Raw genomic sequence first — 15,333 nt, 5'->3', positions numbered from 1 at the left:
ACTTACATAAAATTATTAATATTTTATATTTTACAAACAAAATAATCTTTTTAAATCTAATTTGAAGAAAAAAACAATCATGAATGAGGAGCAATCTTGTCCAAATCAAAATATTTGATGGTCCCATGAATAATTTTTGATGATTTATGTTGGTTTCAGTGCGATTCACGATGATCCAAATTCATTTGATGGCCACCATCATCTAGCATTTTCCATTTTGTGTTCATGGTTTCCGATATACCAACTGCCATCATTCCATGATCGAAAATGCTACTTTTTTACTATGATGGTTAACCATCAAGGTTGGTTACATGATGGTTCCAACTATACATTTCCATGATGGTTTAATGGAAATTTTTTATTGGTTCTCAGAAATATAACTTCAAAACAATTTGGGTTATTCTTTTATGCCGGACCACCATAAATCAATCCGAATTCCTACATAGGGATGATGGTGGTTCCTGATCGTTCCAACATTTGATTTTTGAAATACTATTATGGAAATTCGTGATGGTTCATAATGGTACAACAATGCATTTCCACGATGGCTTAATAATTCTTGTTGGTTCAGCAGGAATATACTATCAAAGCAATCAGGTTTTTCTTATGTTGACTTATCATAAATTAGTCCTAATTCCTACATTGTGGTGATGGTGGTTCATGGTCGTTCCAAAATTTGATTTCAAAGAAACTACATTGAGGTGATGGTTACTTACAATGGTTGCCATAAAAATGTAACAGTTCATGATGGAATTATTGATGTTTACCATCAAGATTATTTTGGTCTATCATTGGTTTAATGTTTTAAATTAATAATGTTTTAAATTTTAAGAGAACTAGATATTTTATTGTAAATGATTACCTAAATCGTTGTTTTAATTTTGATGTTCTCCAAATAGCACTAGTTCTAACATCAACCTTATATTTTTGACGTTATTTTTATTATCTGATTGCTTTAAACCAAAAATTAGCTTATGATTGTGTTAATCTTCATATGTTATAAAATATGCACGTTTGTTTTTAGATGTACTGAAATAGATGTCTTAAATGGACGCTGCCATCTAGGTTTCACTCCACATGGTAAAATTTATTTAAATTTATTCACTCCACATATTAAAATTTATTTAAATTTATTCTCTCCACATGATAAAATTTATTTAAATTTATTCACTCCACATGGCAAATTTCATTATAAAATTTATTTGCTTACAATATCCGGTTTGATTTTTCTTTATAATAAACTGCTTAACTTTTTCCTCATCTTAAATTAAAATGAAAAATTTGTTTGTGATTTTATTTTGTGATTTGTTGTCTATTTGTTAGAAACTTCGTAAAATATTTAACACGCTTCTGCAGATGACAGCTATTTAGTTTCATAAAAGTCACTGGTTTCATAACCTAAAATAGTGTAGATTACCTAATATGTGTGGATACCTAAAATGTTTAACACGTTGCTGCAGCTGACGGCTATTTTGATTTTCGGCTTAGTTAGACGGCTACTTAAATTTTTGAATACTTGCAAATGACGTCACGCATGTGTGTCGAACCGGATTGGCTGACGAGTCCTAACGTAAACAAATGAGATGATTTACCTACACTTGGTATCACTTATAAGTATCCAATAGAAACATGGGTTTCTGAGCACAAACATTAAGTTAAAAGTGTACAACAACGTGTTAAAAAAATGCAGCTATGGAAATTATTGGGAACATTATTAACGATAAAATCAGTAGCAAACGCAATAAAACTTAAAATTAAGGTGAGTCAAATAATTTATTCAATTTGAAGTAATATTGAAACGAAAGAATTTTCTTTCTTAATCATGACAAAATTAATCCTATTCTATCAAAAAAAAATTATAATTTAATTCTTGTTATTTAAAAAAAAATGCAGCATTTCTTTTAAAATATGATCAGGGTCAACATTTTCTTGACGTTGTTCATAATAGATTACAAAGCAATTTAAATCTGGTGCCTCAATCGAATTAGAATGAAGGTTCCTTATTTAAATGACAGGGCTCTCTAAAAAAAATAAAAAGAATTAGGAACGAAAATAAAATGTATTTTGTCCAAGCCATTCCTGTAGATAAATGTCAAAATTAAACTGTTATACAATTTCAATTATTTTATACCATTTTAGATCATTATGTGGTTTAATAATTATTATTTAAAAGAGGGCACCGGCCGGGGTAGCCTGGTCGGTAGGGCACTGAACCCATGTCCGAAAGTTCGTGGCTTCGAACCCCGCCGGCCGAAAACTCCCAGTGTAGTAAATGGTGACTGATGCACGTTAAATCTGTCGAGTCGTAAAGTCCTCCATGTTCCCATAATAAATCAAAACCTCTGGGGGTACTGGATTGGAGATCGATCGTTCTCTGATTCAGGTCAAAATTACGATCTGTGGATGAATGTATAGATGCATGAATGGGTCCACCGTATTAACGGGTGTGGCGTATGATGTGGCAGAAGTCGAATTCTTGGCCATAGATGGCGCCACTGGAAAACAAAAAAAATCGCACCTCTCTGCCTAAACAGGCATACGAAAGAAAGCAAATAAGCAAAAGAGGGCACCGAAACTTAACCTCTTTTTAATATGTATTCTACTTTTCGGGGACTAGCTCATAGGTTTTCAATTTAATTCTTATTTAGCTACTATGGTTTTGCATTTTTACGCGTGAGTATTGGATATTTTTCTTCTTGCCATTTCTGTTAACATTTCATATAATTTTTAGCTTTTTGAAACTTTTTCACAAATGGTGTTGATTAAATATTAGAATGATACTCTTAAAAACTATATCAATGCATTTAGATCTAATACTAAAAAATTAACCGGATCTTAAAATAAGGCTGCTGTTTAAAGCTTGATAAAGGCAAAAATTTATATTAAAGTTACAAAATATTCTAATTTCTTCAATTCTAATGTTAACAGCAAGTACATCACTGTCCTCTTTACAAAATTTTACGAAATTTTATTTATGATCTGCTTAGTTTAATATAATACAGTTTTCTTTCAAAAAATTAATAATTAAATAAGAAAAGTTATTTTTAAGGTGTATGTTTACTAGTATGGATAGAGAATGCAGTAAATGTGTTAAGAAACATGATGTTTGTATCTCAAAGTTGAAGATATTTTAGGCATTTTCATCGGACTTATAATTAGTTTTGCTGAAAAATAAATTGTGCTTTCACAAATAAACATCGATTTACAATTTAATATTTAAAACAGTATATTTAGAAATATTGCATTCATAATTTTTTTATAAAGCTTTGTGTCTGTTTAGAATTTATAAATTTTACGACGAATTTATATATTTTTTTGGGTGTTTCTAATTTTTAATATATGTATAAAAATGTATACTCTTATATTTAAATTAGTTTAGGCGCATTTATATAAGAATTTTGTGCACATACAAAAAATTTTAAAGTCAAAGCTTTCTTCGATACAAATTCAAAAATAAAAATACACTTAACAGCATAAATAAGTATAAGACAAAAATTGATATATATTTAATGTTAAGCTTGATTCGTACATTAGAAACGCATATTTTCCTCAGATTTATTTTTAAATCTTTAAAAGTGTTACTTCAAAATACTCATATATTTATAGTAAAAAGAATTGTGTATTACAATTGCCCCGATAGGATCATAATTTAAAAAAGGCAATTATTGTTGCATTAAAATGCTTTTGTAATGTTAATTTTTTATTCTCTTTTTATTCCTTGATTATTCATTGTGTTATATTAATTTTGATGTTTATTTTACATTTATAGATCCTATACTACAAACTGCTTACATAGCTTTAAGTGTTTTACTTCTACTAGTTGGGATTGTTTTAATAATAGCTCTTATTTTTTGGAAAAAGAAGTAAATATAATTCTACTTTATCTTTTTTCATTATTTTTATTATGAATACTTCTAGGTGCAATTGCATTCTTGAATTTTATTGTTTAATTCATATGTACAAATAAATGGTACTAAATAAACTAATTAATTGAACTTATAAATTACACCAGCTAATCATAATAATCACGAATTGCAAAATAACTCATTGATGTCCTAATATTATAGGCCAACCGTTGTTCATATGCACTAAAACTAGTAATTTATCTAAATTACCTGAATTTTATGTTTTCTAATGATTATTTTCAATAGGTACGAAAATGTATAGAAATGGCTGTTTTATCTGTGTTTAGGGATTTAGTTGCCGATTTGAGACCTACGTCAAGTTTGTTGGCAAATCATTAAATAACAAGAAAACTATTTATTTTGTAAAAATGTAATGAAATTTTCAAAAATGATAGTTTTTAAACATAAAATTAATGTATACATGGCTAAAGTTACCAGCTTAAATGCGCATGAACATCCAGTTCATAAATGGAAGACTACTAGACAATACAATGCGTACAAAGAACATTTCCTGACAAGTTTTTCAATGCAGATGGTTAGTCAAGTTGCAATGTAGTTTTCAGTTCGTATGATGATCACTATCTCTCTCAACAGCTCGGATCTTTAGTTTTGTAACATTATGCATGTATCTTTGCAGTAAAAGATATATCAAGCTTAGTAAAGCGCGTACAGTTCAAACCCAAATCAAAATTCTTGATGCTCCCATCAAAAACTTTTGATGGTTTGTGTAGGTTTCAGTGAGATTCATGATGGTCCACATCATTTGAAGGTCACTATCATCTAATATTTTGCATTACGTTTCTGAATGCCTACAAACTTCCATCACTCCATGAAGGAAATTGCTACTTTAAAAATATGAGGATTAACCATCAAGAGAAGTTTGACTCTCGTGGACCATGCAATCCGTGATGGTTCAAGATGGTTCCAACTATACATTTCAATGATGGTTTAACGGGAATTCTGGTTGGTTCTCAGGAATATACCATCAGAACAATTAGGTTTTTTTATGTTGAACCATCATAAATAAGTCAGAATTCCTAAATTGGGATGGTGGTTGTTCGTGATCATTCCAACATTTGATTTCAAAGATACTATGATATAAATTCGTCATTTTTCAACATGAACAAATCATCAAAACAAGTTGCTATTCTTAGGTCGGGCCATCATAAATCAGTTCAACATTGAGGTGATTGTTTCTTATGTTGGTTACCATCAAAAAATATTATGGTTCATGATGGAATTATTCATGGCTACCATCAAGATTCTGTTGGAAAATCTTCAAAAATTTTGACTTGGGAAGCCAAGATTTATAATGACTAAAAAAGAGTATCATGAAACAGAGGAAATGGCTACTGTATTAGTTAAAGCTTACATACAAGTAAATAGGATTTAGACCGTGGACAATATTTATCCGCAGTCTGGAGCAAGTTGGTATCGCTGGGTTTGATTCACTTAAAAAAAAAAATTCTCATCTTTCTTAATATAAGGATATTTTAATTAAAATTAACTCACATTAGATTTTGTCTGATAATTAGTTGATATTATTTATGATTATCGATTTCAAGTTATAATTTTTATACTTTAATTCTAAAATACCTTTTTTATTTCAGATTTTTTACTAATGTAATATATAAAAGAGTGTTTTAACCCACTAGGAGAGTTAAAATGAGAATAATGAGTTAATAAAAACTAAAGAACTTATATAAAGCTAAATCAAACGCGTCTAGATAGAAATGAAATATCTTGCGATTTCTCTTCGATTTCATATTCATTTGCTGAAAAATTAATGCGACATGGGATTCATCTTAATTTCATGCTGTAATCTGCTAAATATCTGCTTGATTCTGAAAAGGATTGGTCCACCCTTATATATTTTCTCTACTTTTCATGAACTTTTACAAAAACTACTGTTTTTCGCATTTTGTATATGTTTACAGAGTCTAACTATAACACCCCAAAACCTAAGATCAAGATAACTGGGTTGAGCACCGTAGACGGCCCTCCTTGGGCTGTCATGCATTCGAGTTTAATTTTACAATGTCTTTATCACGATTTCTGACCTATTTTTAATTAGATTAAGTTTTTTGTTTCAATATTCGAATGCTTAGGAGTTATAAAAAATTTGTTTGAAAGATAAGATCTTAAATTAGAAATATAAATAATTATTCTATGTTTTGTGTTATAGTAAAAAACGTCGGAATGAGGAGTTAGAATCGACGCTTACATTTTCAAACCCAACATACAGTGCCTCTAGTGGGGATGTCTTGCCAAATGATAGAAAAATATGGCCGTGGAAAAACCAGCATAGAAGGGATAAAAAGCAGGTAAATATCAACGATTCTCTACTCATAGATTTTTGATCTGACATTAAACACAATCGTTTTGTTTTCAAAATTTTTGTTCTAAAAGTGAATCTCATTAAAACCTAAACTTAGATGATTGTAATTCGAATCACACGTCAGACGTCACTTGCTTGCATTTATACTTAAACTTAACTTGCATTTAATATTTTTTTTCTTAAATTGGTGAGGAAATATTCATTTTATCATTGAAAAAGAAATGAAATGTTTTTATTACCATATTTTCGTATTTAATATTTGCCAAGGCAGGAACAGCCTGGTTAGTAGGGCATTGGACCCATGTTCAAGAGGTTGTGAGATCAATCCCCACCAGCCGAAAACTCCCCGTGTAGTAAATGGTAACGGGTGCAAGTTAAATCTGTCTGGTTGCAAAGTCCTCCAAGTTCCCATAACAAATCAATACCTCTAGGGTTACTGAATTGGAGATTGATCGCTCTCTGGTTCAGATCAGAATTACGATCTGTGGATGAATAAATGGATGTATGAATGGATTAGCCCTCTAAACCGGTCTTTGACGTGCGTGTGGCTGAAGTCTTATTCTTAGAAATAGATGGCGCCACTGAAAATATCCTACTACCTTAATCTCACGTAGCTTCACCAAGTGAATCACCACTATTTATCTTGCTGATATTGGTAATCAGCATTAGAAACAACAACAACGTTATTTGTCGAATAATGCCTCCGAACGCGTGTATTAAATTGGTTGTGCGTATATTTAACTAACTACTCAAGCACACATAGCAAAATCTATTCAAGAATGATAAGAGGCCAATTTTCCTGACTTTAAATGGCCACAAATTCATTAGACTTGAATACATTCTTCTATTTGGGCCACGTGCATGAAAAAAGACTTGAGCTGAACCAAAGACTTTATAATTACTAAATTTCTTTGCGCAAAGAATCAGACAAAATATGAGCTGATTTTGTTTTAAATAACGTGACGAAACAAATCGAAAATAGTGTTTTCATACATGAAAATCTTTTTAATATGTGAACTATTTATCTTGCTGTTTCGAATTAAGCCTCATTAAATTCAACATAAAAGAATTAAGCAAGAAACAATAACTTTGTTTTTCAAGATAATATTTAAAATTCTGATCTTTCTCCCCTATTCCCCTTCCCACCAAAAGCAGATCTGCGAGGTCGCACAACTTTTTACCACTCAATAATAAGATTAGAATTTTTAGCAGTTTTCCACAAAGTAGAACTTATTTCTTGTGGGATTTCAGGTTTAAAGTTCACTTTTACTAAAAAATCAGCTTTTCTATAAAATAATAATAAATGCTAAGCTTTATATAAATGACATTTCTTTCTTTTCATAGTTCAGATTTAAGGTTCATAAAATCAACTCTTTTCCGCTTTTAAATAATAATAAAAAAATTAAACTTTTAATAAAACTAAAACTGTTAAAAATACTAAAATTTCAAAAAAACTAAATTGAATATTTAATGGATAAAAAGCTACGTAGCACGTTTTAGATCTTTTTTAAAAAACGTTTTTCTTTTGCATCTATTACGAAGCTTAAATTTTGTAAAATGAAAACATTATTTTCAGCAAAAATCAAACAGTGTTTTGATAAGGCTTGTAGCTTAAACCTTTACACAGTAAAAGTGCCATTGAAAATAAAAAAATGGTAATTGTGCTCTACTTATATTTTTGTTGATTAATTTGATTTGAGATTTTAAAAAAAAAAACATGGATAGAAAAAAATTTCTTGAAGCAAATCGGTTACTGAAAGAAAAACATTAAAATTTGTGAAATTGCGAATTCCTTATTAATAAAATTCATAAATAATACTTTAATGTCTTAATGCATCTTAAATTTTTCTAACTTATCTTTTTAAAGTATACTTCATATAAACTTAAAACAATAAAAAACAGTATTGTTTAAAAAGCTTTAAAATGTTTATAAATCTATGGATTATTTGGAAAAAAACTTGTAAATACTAAGTTAAGCGTTAAATACTTCGAAAAATTGTTTTAAAACTAATAAAAAATTTTGAATTCATGAGTGAGATTCACCCTAAAACTCAAATTGATTTTTTTTTCTTAAACTACATTTGATTTTTAAAATTTTATTAATAAAAAATATTTGTTCAATTGTGAAAAGATTTATGTACAAAGATTTTTTTTAACATAAAAGAGAATTTATTATTAGTATATTTCGTATTGGACTTAAAATTTATGTTGCCTGTTATGTTATATTAAATTTTAACTATTATGTTCTGTAAACTATTATGGTCTTGCTTAAAATTTTGAACTCTAAATGTTTTCACTAGAGAGAAAAATACTCTTGAGAGGAGAAAAAAAATTCTAATCTACTTAATAAAAGGAAAAATGTGAGTACCCAAAAAAATCAAGTGCTCGTGAGGGTTTGTAAGTATAGCGAACAGGGGACAGAGCCCTCTAGTTCAGTGTTCCCCTGCCTTTTTATCACCGCGGACCTGTCAATGTTTGATCATTTTACCGCGGCACACTGGAGAGGGGGGGATGTCGATTGTCTATATTTTAGATTATTTCAATTTGTTAATTTCAATTTAATTGTATTTCAACATGCCTTTGAAATAAAATACAGTTACACCAAAAAAATAGATATAAAGTGATTTAACATTTTAACTTACTACAACGTTAAATCACTGAGAACCCTGAGCTTGTTTCTTTGCAATGAGACTGTTCCATTTGGGGGGGGGGGTAATCGGAGACAATGACATCCGAAGTATGTTTGCTTATGTTCAGTTTGATTCGTTGCTTTGTCTTTGTTGCTGTTACTGCAGAAAGCCCCGCTTCACACAGGTAGGTTGTCGGGAATGGCAATAGGGAATTAAGTGCTGTGGCAATCTCGGTATATTTTGCCATGACTTTAATCCAGAACACCAGCAGTGCTGTTCTCTCAAACGTAGTCTTAAGGCCGCCATCATTTGCAATCTCCAACAGTTGGTCATCTTTGCACAGATTCGCCCGATTTGTTGACAAATGGGTCGCCGATCCATTCCTTACCTGATATTTTTAATTTGGGGGTATAAGCACAGGAATTTAAATTCAGTTTCAATGAAATGGGCGGCCCGATACCACTTGATCCACGGACCGGGGGTTTGGAAACACTGCTCTAGTTCTTAAATACTATTCTGAAACATGTAACATATGCTTTTTTTTTTCATGATATAGGCTAGAATGACTCCCGGTGTTTGCAAAGAAGGCAAACTCAATAACCTCGAAGTATCCGCCCTTGTGAGCCATAACAAAAAACTTTCGAGCTTAGAAGTCCTCCACCCTCCGGCTCCTCCGCAGAGGATAGACAGCAGGCATAGCTTTGTAGCCCTCGGAGCCAGTCCCTGCAAGGCCCATCATCTGCCCATTGCCGGACACAGTCCCATGAAATACAGAACTGTGGAAACAGACATATGAAAAAACAAAACACAGCAAAAGAATCCATTCCTATATTATGAAGTCATCACAAGCCTTGGGCAACGATCAGCAGATTCACCGCCTTCAAGCCACGTGAAAGCACTAATATTGAGGATATATATATAAACAAGAGCATTTGCTACTTGAATATAAATATGAAATCAACCACGTCATACTTTTATCATAATGATAATTACCTTTATTGCATTGACATATGAAAGATAATTTACAAATGCGGTTTAAGGATTAAATATTTAAATTACCTGTTTCTGAATACCTTGTAAAGCGTTTGGATGGTTGTACTAGTTTATTATATACAAAAAATTATACAAAAAAGCTCTTGTTTTTGCTCCAAAATACTTTGTGAAGCTATTGAAAATTGTTCTTGATTTTTCTAGAGTAACATTACTTAAACATATTTGCGTTTATGGATATGTTAGAAAAAGTTGCTTATATTCCCAAATGCCTTGCAAAGTTAAAAATGGCTATGCTTGTTTTATTTGAAAATTATATTTTAAAAAAATGATTTTTAAGAAAATTCATTGTTTGAATGATAAAATGATGATGACGAAAGACATTGAAATTTCTGGTGTACTGTGAGACGTTTGTTAACTTTAGAAACTCGTAGTGAAACAAATAAATCGGATTTGTACTGATAATGAAAGTGATATAAATTCTATAAAATTGTTAATTTTTGAAAATGCTTTAATGCTGTAGTGTATTATAATGTGTTAATTTTAGAATAATTAAAAAATCTTAATTACTTCCTAACAATAGTTATTAATTCATTAAGTTAATTTCAGAAAATTTTTGCCATACATTAGTTGCAAATCGACATTAAATATTATTGTAGACGTTTCTTATTTTCCTACAATTTCTTTAAATTGCAGTTTTAAGCAATGTAACGTATTGAACACCCCTTAAAATTAAAAAAGAATTAGGGTTACACCTGAGTATAATGCTAAAGTATATGATTATATGAATATAATGCTGCAAAAGTTATTCGAATGATTTTTAAAGAAATGTTTATACACTTTTCGATTAAATTTGCAAGTTTTTTTCTAAATTTTCGCTGACATTTCTTAGATATTAAAATATTTTTCCCCTGGTAACAATTAAATAAGACATTTTTTGAAGAGCATAAGGATAACATTGTAAGATTTTTTGTACTTATATATTATTCTATCTTTTAATTATTGTTCACTTATTACTGGAGTTAAATTTCGAAATAAACGTTTCTCTATTAGAAAGTTAACTAACCATCGAATTTATGTGCGTGCCTGAGTGGTTCCTCGTAACCTCGGTGATATCAACAAAACATTTATGACAGATTAGGTCATTTCTAGTTTTTATCAAAAGAGCTTCAATGATGACTTTCTGTAAACCTTAAAAACCATACTCCGTTGCAAGTTAAGAAAAGACCACTGTGGTATAGAATTTAAGTAATAGGCTGCCTATAGTTATCCTCGAATGCATCCGTTTTATTTCGTTATCAAATTATAAATATATGCTTCAAAACAATTTAATCCATTTCTTCTCGCTCCCATGAAAATGATGGGGTGAGGTTTCGCCCTCTATTTCTCGCTCCCCGGGTTGGAGTGTTCAGTAGTAACGCGCCAATGAGAATAAAACTAATTCATTTCTTTTTCCCGAAAAACATTTCATTTCTCATTTTGCACACCAGAATATATTTTTGCAGAATTTTGCAGTACCAGGATATATTTAAGGTAATTGTAGATTGTTAGTTTATTTTAAACTAGATGTAAGCACTAATCATATACGTGTATAAAAAAACTAGGCACTTTTATGACCGTTTCCTTGAAAATTAACCGATCGTTAAGGGGTTAAGAACTATTAAAAGTTAAGCACGTCAAACAGAAATTTAATTCGTGCTATATTTTACAATATATGACAAAATTATTAAAAAGTTACAGTTTCGAAGACTTACTGGAATTCTAGACTTGGCGACATATTTAAATAAATAAGGAGAAAGCCGTGGTGGCTCAGGGAATCCAGGGTTCGATTTCCAATGAGGTGAACCGGGTTCGAATCCCATCGATGATTGGTCGATACAAAACAAAATTTATTATTCTTTCATCAGTTTCTTCAAATGCGAATAAAAAGACGTATATTTGTTAAAATTTTTAGATATCATTTTTATTAGTTCCTATTACGTGTTAATTAGTTATTCAATAAGCTTTGTATTCCTCATTTCACACGCTTTAAGAAACAAGCAAAAAGAAGGTTGCGCAACGTTATTTCTAGAGTTGGCGATGTTCACGCTGGGTACTTGGCATCCATTCTTCATACATTTAGATGCAAACAGTCTCTCTTCATAGGGATAATGGTTTTTTTCTTAACTTGCAACAGAGTATAACACTTTATAAATAATTAAATTAATACTTATAGCCCTTTAGTGCAATGTAAATATGCGCGTATTTTTAATTTACTAAAAATACTAAAATGAACATAAGCTTAAAATTCTGAGACTGCTTGTATTCTGTGTGCAAATGTAGCTTTGGAAATTATTTGAGTAAGTGTGTAAATACATTTCGGGTGTATTTCTCAAGTTTATTGATAAATGATACTGTATTTTATGATTTAATATCAGTTTTAATTTGCTTAACTTGTTGGGAATTGCTTAATTAATTTTGAGAATATATGTATAATTGTGAGATGGTGATTGGAGAATATATGCCATGTTGTTGACACTGCCATGTATATGCACAAAAACCTGTGTTTAATTTTTTTTAAATCAATTGTTGCAATTAATTTAAATATGAAATAAAATATGTCAAGAGTAGAAATCAAAATTTTTATTCAGCAAAAGTTGTTACTTTTGACGCATATTTATCAGAAACCTTTTAGTAAACTATAAAACCATTTAGTTCACCCAAAATGGGCTAAACTATTAAAATTTTTGTAGGCCAAAAACAAAAAAATGGAATTAATATTTTTTAGAAGCGCAAAAATATTAAACAAAATTTAGTATTTAAATTCAAAAAGGCAGCGTTTATAATGTAAACTAGAAAAGCAAACAGAGAAGGGACTGTTTATGTCCATGAAATTCGATTCTAAGAAAAACAAAATTCAATGTTTTCAGGAACTAGCATTTGATCGAAATCTTAAAAATAAAAATATGCATGAATATTACACGCGTTTGTTTACAACTCCAAAACATTTCAAAAGATAATTTACATTTTCTGATACTGAGAATTGGGCAAACCTTTTCCCCAATCAAAGCTTATTCACAAATATTCTTCATCTTTTTCTTTGTTCTTTTTGTCTTTGCATGAACATAAACCATTTTTACCCAGAGCGACTTATTTTTACTGAATAATATAACTTTCGAGGAAATCCGATTTTCCATGTTGTTGATTTGTCAATCTTCAAAATACACAAGATGGAAAGATCCATTTTTTTTTCTTTTAAAAAAAATTGCTTTCTCTTTGATCTTCAATTAACAGTGAAATATTTATATATAAAATTAAAATTTAATTCTTTTAAAAACTATTAATTTTCATTAACAACAACGGAAATTTTCAAAGGCAATTTTCAATCTAATCTCTAGGTTAGACTAATATGCAAATTCTGAACTAGACAAAGATTTTCATTCGGACTTCAGGACCCTTAAAGGGGTCTATTAAGGTCTATTACATTAAATATGCAATTTTTTTACAGTCACTTTATATTTTTGTAACCTAAAAACTAAATTTTTTAGCTTACGTCTTTACAAAAATTTTGAAATTTACGTTTGTGTTGAAAAGCATATTTTTGACCACCTCATCCAGAAATTTGATTTGCTTTTCAATCCAAAATAAAAATCTGGTAAATATGTGACTACAAGGACAACTCTATATCAACTTGAAATAATGAATTTCGAAAAACAAAGCTTCTATCAATGCACCTTAATCAACATCTACTGTTCAATATGTTTCCAAAGTTTAGCACTTAAACAATCATAACTCTTCTGAATTAAAGAAACATTCCTATTACATATTTAGTAGTCTAACTACTTTGCTTGATTCATTCATGAAGAGTTTAAAAAAATGATAACAAAACAGTAGCAAGTTTCAAAACTTTTTTGATGTCTCAATCTTTAAATAAAAACACAAACAATCATAAATCTTTTGAATTAAAGAAACATTCCTATTGCATATTTAGTAGTCCAACTACTTTGCTTGATTCATTCATGAAGAGTTTAAAAAAATGATAACAAAACAGTAGCAAGTTTCAAAACCTTTTTAATGCCTCAATCTTTAAATAAAAACACAATTAAACAAAATACATTTTTGAAGGTACAATTTTTTTTTACTTAGTTTTATATTATTTTAGGTGCATTCCAGTTGTAGAAAAATACTAAAACTTTAAAGTTTAAGCTTCGAACAATGATTTTATAACTTTCCACCTATGTTACAAATGATATGCTGTCCTTACACTTAGGTTAACTGTGTTAAACAAAATTCATACTTCTGTTAACAATGATAAACAATGTTTATATTAATGCTACTCATTGTTTAGTACCGAGGTCTTTAATGACATTATTTCCAAATGTAAAAATAATAATACGATATTTATATACCTGCTTAACTTCGCAAAAATTTGATATAGAAATAGATACAGAGTAAATGAAATAAATAAATGCACAAAAAATCTAGTTCATTAATTTTAAAATAATTTTGAACTATATTTTAAAATATTTTGACATTTATCCAACTTAATACAATAATTTAAAGACCTATCATTTCTCAAATCAAGTTAAAAATATCATGAACAATGCTACGAGACGTATAAAAATTCAAAACACCTAAAGCAATTTTAAATTAAAAATTATATTTTAAGAACATCATGAATCATTTTCAAAAATTTGTGTAATATAAGAAAGTTGTTTTAAAGCAGAGTTTAAAAAATAATGGTTTCCAATTTATAATCAACATTTTTACGCTAAGTGCAACTTTATCTCTCATAATTTACGAGCAAACGATGTCAACTAGCTGTCAGGGGAATTTTATTACCTGTGTCTGCCCGGGTATGATTAAGGCCTTAACTTTACACACGTTAAGTTACGTTCGTAGACTGAGATCAACAAGTCTGTTAATGACTGGATCGTTGTTTTTAAGCTCCTTCTAGTAACTGCCATAATCTGAAAATTGTAAGCCTATTATATCGCCATATTCATTAAATAAGTTTTATAGATCTATGACGTACATTTATGATATAAAAGAATTTCTTTCAGCTAAATATTTAATTAAATCTTTGAACAAAAATTATATAAAATAATTGATAACGTGTAAAAGAGAGGATTTAATTCCAAAAAAAAATTTTTTTTTAAATATAAAACAGTTTAATAATTTTTAAACTTCAAGAAAAATATTTATTAATATGATGAGTTTTCAGTTTATTTAGAGTTTGGGTTTTTTTATAAAATTTAATTTCAAACAATAAGTCTAAATTATTTGTAAATAATAAACGAAGTCTAATTTTTAACGTTCTTACATAACAATTTATATATTAAGTAATCAATTTCTGTCCTGAATTCAGAGACTAAATCATTTACAATAAATTTAAATTATTATTATTTATACTGATTAAAGGGATTTACTTGTAATAACATAATATTTTATTATATTTAGTTATTAAAACTTAGAAATATATGCAGAGTTT

General features: G+C 29.3%; 1 protein-coding gene across 1 annotated transcript in view; it reads left to right on the top strand.

The window, feature by feature from the left end:
* Positions 1–9,679, top strand: part of LOC122271649 (low-density lipoprotein receptor-related protein 4) — a 463,426-nt gene extending 453,747 nt beyond the window's left edge. The window contains exons 32-35 of the mRNA XM_043053650.3: positions 1,025–1,080; positions 3,770–3,863; positions 6,091–6,229; positions 9,430–9,679. Of these exons, the coding sequence (XP_042909584.2) occupies positions 1,025–1,080; positions 3,770–3,863; positions 6,091–6,229; positions 9,430–9,669 (529 nt within the window). The 3' untranslated portion in view covers positions 9,670–9,679. The remainder of the gene's footprint in view (positions 1–1,024; positions 1,081–3,769; positions 3,864–6,090; positions 6,230–9,429) is intronic.
* The last annotated feature ends 5,654 nt before the right edge of the window (positions 9,680–15,333 follow it).

The sequence above is a fragment of the Parasteatoda tepidariorum genome, chromosome 10, assembly GCF_982258835.1.
Source record: "Parasteatoda tepidariorum strain Cologne lab strain chromosome 10, Ptep-v5.0, whole genome shotgun sequence".
Taxonomy (NCBI): Eukaryota; Metazoa; Arthropoda; class Arachnida; order Araneae; family Theridiidae; genus Parasteatoda; species Parasteatoda tepidariorum.
Note: the sequence above shows the minus strand (reverse complement) of the source record. Positions and strands in the feature narration are given on the sequence as shown.